The sequence below is a fragment of the Acinonyx jubatus genome, chromosome A1, assembly GCF_027475565.1.
Source record: "Acinonyx jubatus isolate Ajub_Pintada_27869175 chromosome A1, VMU_Ajub_asm_v1.0, whole genome shotgun sequence".
In the NCBI taxonomy this organism is placed as follows: domain Eukaryota; kingdom Metazoa; phylum Chordata; class Mammalia; order Carnivora; family Felidae; genus Acinonyx; species Acinonyx jubatus.
The window spans coordinates 176529009-176534137 of NC_069380.1; the positions used below are offsets into that span (position 1 = coordinate 176529009).

At 54.7% G+C, this 5129-nt stretch overlaps 1 protein-coding gene across 1 annotated transcript; it reads right to left on the reverse strand.

Moving 5' to 3' along the window:
* Positions 1–471: 471 nt before the first annotated feature.
* On the reverse strand, positions 472–4486 carry FOXI1 (forkhead box I1). Its single transcript, XM_015065776.3, has 2 exons — positions 3833–4486; positions 472–2361 (listed from the first exon to the last, which is right to left on the reverse strand). Exons 1-2 carry the CDS (start codon positions 4407–4409, stop codon positions 1802–1804), a joined length of 1137 nt encoding a protein of 378 aa, XP_014921262.2. The 5' UTR covers positions 4410–4486; the 3' UTR covers positions 472–1801.
* Positions 4487–5129: the final 643 nt, after the last annotated feature.

Here is a 5129-nt window from a genome sequence, read left to right on the forward strand (position 1 = left end):
CCCCAGGCGGAGACTCCAACTAGAAACTTCCAGCTGCCATGGACAGGTCCTTCAGCATGCACTGTGCCAGCAGCCCAGGGAATCGCCAATATACACACACATGGGCTGCTGTGAGCATAAAAGAGCTCCCACCTGCACAGCGCTTGGCCAGGTGCCTGCCTAGAGCCCTCAGTGAATCATAGCCAACAGCACTGTTGTCATTGCCACTAGGCGTAGCCATGTCCAAGGTGCAGGAGTCAGACGCCCTGGGCAGGGACAGGCTGTGGACTCCAGGCAAGTGGTTCAACCATCCTGACCCTCAGTTTTCTCCTTTGTATAATGGGACCAGCAGCACCCCTTTCACAGGGTTACGAGGGGGATTACACAGAGCACAGCTATGAGGGTTGCTTGAGCTGCAAAGACAGTCATGCTCAGTTCCTGTTTTGTGTCCAATATGGATGGCTTCCTTCATGCACTTACCCCACCCCTGCAAGTGCCCCTCTTTTCACTGGGGACATTTGTCCCATCTCCACGTTGGTGGCAAAGAAGACAGAATCCTCGACGCCCATTCTTTCTCTGTCTCCTGGCCCCAAAACCTTCAGCTCCAGGCTGCACTTGGCTCCATGATTAGTCGACCAGCAGCTAAGAGACAGGAAAACTCAAAAGGAAGGGACATGCACAGTGTTTTTGTTTTTGTTTTTGTTTTTGTTTTAATTAAAAAGAAAATGAGAAAACAAAAACACTTCCCAGGGTATGCTGTGATGACACATCACGGGCATGTAAATACATATAAAAATGAGAAAAAAGTCCCAGGATCTGCAGGCATGGACCCCTGTGCAGTGGGCTATAGGTCCCTCCCTTGAGGCTTTGTTTCCTCAGACGTTCACCTCTCCCGGGCTATAAAAAAGGAAGCGCTCATTCAGCCTTGTTTCTCTTGGAAGACTCAGCCACTTTCAGCTCACTGGTCCATGACATGAACACAGGAAGCTGGGCTTTACAAGATTTTGTAAGTGGACAGTGCTGGGGTGGGGGGCATGGGGTACGTGACTCCTCTCCCTGCCCTGCTCAAGGTCTCCGGGGCTGGGGAAGTGATGTCCCCCTGTGGGGAGAGGTGGGACACACTGTCCTTCAGGGGCATGAGCTTGGGCTTTCCTCCTGAATGGCAGCAAAAGAAGTGCCTACAGGTAAGTTGGGAGCCCCAGAACAAGGACTTGGAGCAGGATGAGATGTGCCTGGGGCCAGGGCTAAATTTTGATGGACAGCCATAGGGCAGTGGATGTGCTTGCCTTATAAGCAGCTGACACACTGACCTGCCTTGACTGTTCAACCAATTGTTCCGTTCCTGCCTTTGTTCACCCAAACTCTGGGGGTCATACAGACCCAGACTCAACTCATGACTCTGTCACTTACTAATCTGTATAATCCTGTGAAGTTACTTAGCTTCCTAGAGCCTCAGTATCCTCATCTGTTAAAGGAGGAGGTTCATTTGAACCCCACAGGGTAACTGTAAATAGTAAGTGTGATCATGCCTTTAAAGAGCCTAGCATAGCACCTGGCACATAGGAAGTACTCAACAAATGGCTGCCATGATTACTGCTATCAGGAGCACCAGTATTTCCACTGCAAAGTTGGTGAGTGTGTGTGTGGACGTATGTGAGATAAACAGAAGGTTTACACAATGTTCTAGGGGAAGGATGAATTGCTCTGAGCTTCCTGTGTATGCCTGGGTAGTTGAGAGTCTTGGACCACAGCGATGCTGGCATGGGAGGCCTCAACTGCTTTCCTCCCATGCATGTCCATGTGGTTCAGGAGCTGTTCTGTTCTAAACCTCAGTGCCCTCCCTGGGGTAGAGGACACTGTTTGTGTTGATGCTGTTGTAGAAATGAGGGCTGAACTGGTTGAGGACAGAGCCTCCATAGCCGAGAGCGTTGGTGGGCATGGGGTTGGCCCATTCGCCCCCGCCCCCATGGCTGCTGAGGTTGGTGAGTGGGGTGTAGGAGCTGAAGTTCAGCAAGTTCTGCCCCATCTTGTCAGCGGGCTCAGGGCTCAGTCCTGGTGTTGCCACAGGGCGGCTCACCGGGCTCGAACCGCTCACATAGGCTGTCATGGTGGAGAGGAAGTTGTTGAGGCATGGGGTACCCGACGGGGGAGGTGAGGACTGCTTCTCTGGGGAGCTCGTGGTGCCTGGTGACGCACTGTCCAAGATGTCCTGGGCCTCTGCGGTCTTCGGGCTGCCCGCCAGGAGGCTGCTGTCTGTTTTCTCCGAGGCCAAGGATCCCGTGCTGGAGGAGACATCTGATTTTCTCTTCCTCTTCCTGCGGAAGTTTCCGTTATCGAACATCTTCTCACAGTTGGGATCCAGGGTCCAGTAATTCCCTTTGCCTGGCACACAAGTGAGAGAGGTTAAGTAGAGAGATGGACAAAATGCTCTGCTCCCGTTTCTGTGTAGCATCACAAACTAAACACCAAAGAAACACACGCAAAAGGCGGAAGAAAAGGCAGGGAGAGAGACACAGAGGAATTGTGTACAGAAAACACAGGGATCTTTAGCTCAGCTCCCTGCTCACAACTGGGAGCACAGAGGCGTGAGCCATGAAAGTGCTTACAATGCAGGCCTCTGGGAGACGTTCAGGGGCTGGGGGAATGGAGAGGGAGGGGCTCCTTCCATTGCTGACGTGCAAGAAAACTAAGGAAACACTTCAGGGCTCCCTGAAAGTTTTGGGCATGGAGTCCAAGGGTGGACTTGAGTCCTGGCTTTGCTCCTAAGTGGTGGAGGGACTTCGGGCAAGCCTCAGTTTCCTAGTCTGAAAAGTGGGTCGGTTGTACCAGTCCCTTCTTCCTCAGGCTGACTGTGAGAAAGGGCTGATGCTAGACGTGTAGCTGGGCTGCATCACCATGAGGTGCTGTCCAGAGGTAAGGCCTGAGCTCAGCCTGCGGGTGAGGCCAGTCATTGGACTGGACACTTGCCTTCCCCTGGGGCCCCAATAGTTCTACCCTTGCTAGCCTCGAAGTGGGTGAAGGTGGGGGCTCTGAGCCATGCCCTGGCTTCCTGTGGGGGAAAAAGAATGGACTTCAATTCAGGGAAATGCATAGCTGAGTTTTTAACGGTCCTGTATGGCCATTCTGTATGGCACTGAATTTTAGAAAGTCATCATTAAAAAGGAAAAGTTCACAGTCTTTGGTGGTAGAGAGACCTCCACTCAGCTTCAGGCTCCATGGCTATCCCTCCATTCTGTGTCACCTTAGGCAGGATGCCTCTAAGTGTCAGTCTCCTTATCTGTACAATGGGTTTAATAAGAGCTATCCTGCAGGGTTGCATTAAAGAAGGTTATGTACGGCAGGCAGCACAATGTGGCCCATGCTTATTCAACAAAGTTAGATCTTCTCCGAGAAGGCTGGGGGTGCACTTGGGCTTGGCCTAGTCCAACTCACCCCAAGGACTTTCTATGAGCTGAGGGCTGGGGACTCAGATTAATCATAACAGTTCCTATAGTCTACTGGGTGCTTGTTAGCACCAAAATCCCTGCATACATTATCTCATGACCCCCATCACAGGCCTGGAAAGGAGCCACTGTTACCTTCCCTATTTTGCAGGTGGGGAAACTGAGGCTCAGGGACCTAAAATGCTGGAAGTCGCTGGCTGGTCCGTGGTCCAGCCAAGGTCAAAACCCAAATCTGCCCCCTGGGCTCTCCCAGTCTCCTTCACTGACAACCTTGAGCCCCCTGTCTTGGGGGGACACAGCCATATCAGAACTGTCTAGAATGGGGTGCTGGTTTGGAATGACATGAACCTTCCCTGGGAGCGTCGGAGGCTTGCCCCACCCACTCCACACTGCGCCCGCAGCCCCCTTACCCGGGTCGTCCTCATCGCGGGGCACCTTCTTGAAGCAGTCGTTGAGAGACAGGTTGTGGCGGATGGAGTTCTGCCAGCCGGCCTTGCTTTTGTTGTAGAAGGGGAAGTTGTCGGCCACGTACTGGTAGATCTGGCTGAGGGTGAGCCGCTTGTCGGGCGCCCCGTGGATGGCCATGGCGATGAGAGCCGAGTAGGAATAGGGGGGCCGCACCAGCTTCATCAGCTCCTCCTGCGAGGGGATGGGCAGCCAGCCCAGGTCGCCGCCCCCCAGCCCAGACATGCCTGGCAGCAGCTGCCTCTGCACACCGTAGGCCTGGGGCAGGAAGGGGCTGGTGTTGGAGCCCGACAGGTAGGGTGGCGGAGTCATGGCCGGTCCATTGAGCCAGAGGTAGGGGTTGGGGGTGGCCCCGTACTCGCCGCCCCCCTCGAAGGAGGGGGGCCGCTGAGGGCTGGGCACGCCCTGTGGATGGAAGAAGTTCTCATAGTAAAGGCTCATCTCGGGGGGCTCCTGGCCGATGCTGGGGAACTGGGGGCTGCAGCGAGGTGGGGAGGGTGCTGGGAGGTCGAAGGAGCTCATGCTGGGGCTGGGCTCGGCCGGAGCCACCTGCCTGGCACCTGCACAGGGGAGCTGTCCCTGACAGGTGCTCTGCTGGCCCAGCCTCCCACTTATACCCCTGCAGGCTTGGACTGTGGGCCCCACCCAGGGGCGGCCACCTGCTGCAGACCCGCCCCTCCTCCAACAGCCCTGAGAGCCAAGGGGAGGGGGCCTCCTGGCCAGGCCCACTGCGCGTGCTCAGACCGGTGCTGTAGCTGATGTCCACAGTGCCCAGGGTGCCCCTCTTCCTTCTCTCTCTTCCCAGTTCCCCTCGCCCCCTTATCTCTCTCCTTTCTCCTCGTCACCTGGTTCGCCTTGTTTCTCCTTCATTCTGTCTCTCTTCCCGTTGTCTCCTCACTTGTCTCTCCCCTTTCCTCCCCTTCTTTCATTCTTAATGTCCTCTCTGCATCTCCTTCTCTCCTTCCCTCCTTGCTGCCACATTCTTTCCCTTCTCTTCCTCCCCCTTCTCCGGATTCTGTCTTTTCAAAGCACTGTTCTGGACACCTCTCCTTCCCTTCCTTCTTTCTCTCTCTGAGTTTGTTTCTATCTCTTTCTACTTCTCTGTCCCCTCTTGCTCACCTCCTGTGTGTTTCTGCTTCTCTCAGCTCTCTTTCACTCCTGTCTCTGTCTCTCAGTTCCTGTGTGTCACTTTCCCTGTCTCCTGTCCGCTCTTCTTGCCCACCCTGACCCCTCATTCTCCGC

What these genes read in the sequence shown, in the direction of transcription:
- FOXI1 (XM_015065776.3), bottom strand. Translation starts at nt 4,409, where the DNA reads ATGAGCTCCTTCGACCTCCCAGCACCCTCCCCACCTCGCTGCAGCCCC. An exon ending in CCGCGATGAGGACGACCCGG is followed by an intron (nt 2,362 to 3,832) that starts GTAAGGGGGCTG and finishes CTTGTGTGCCAG; the next exon opens with GCAAAGGGAATTACTGGACC.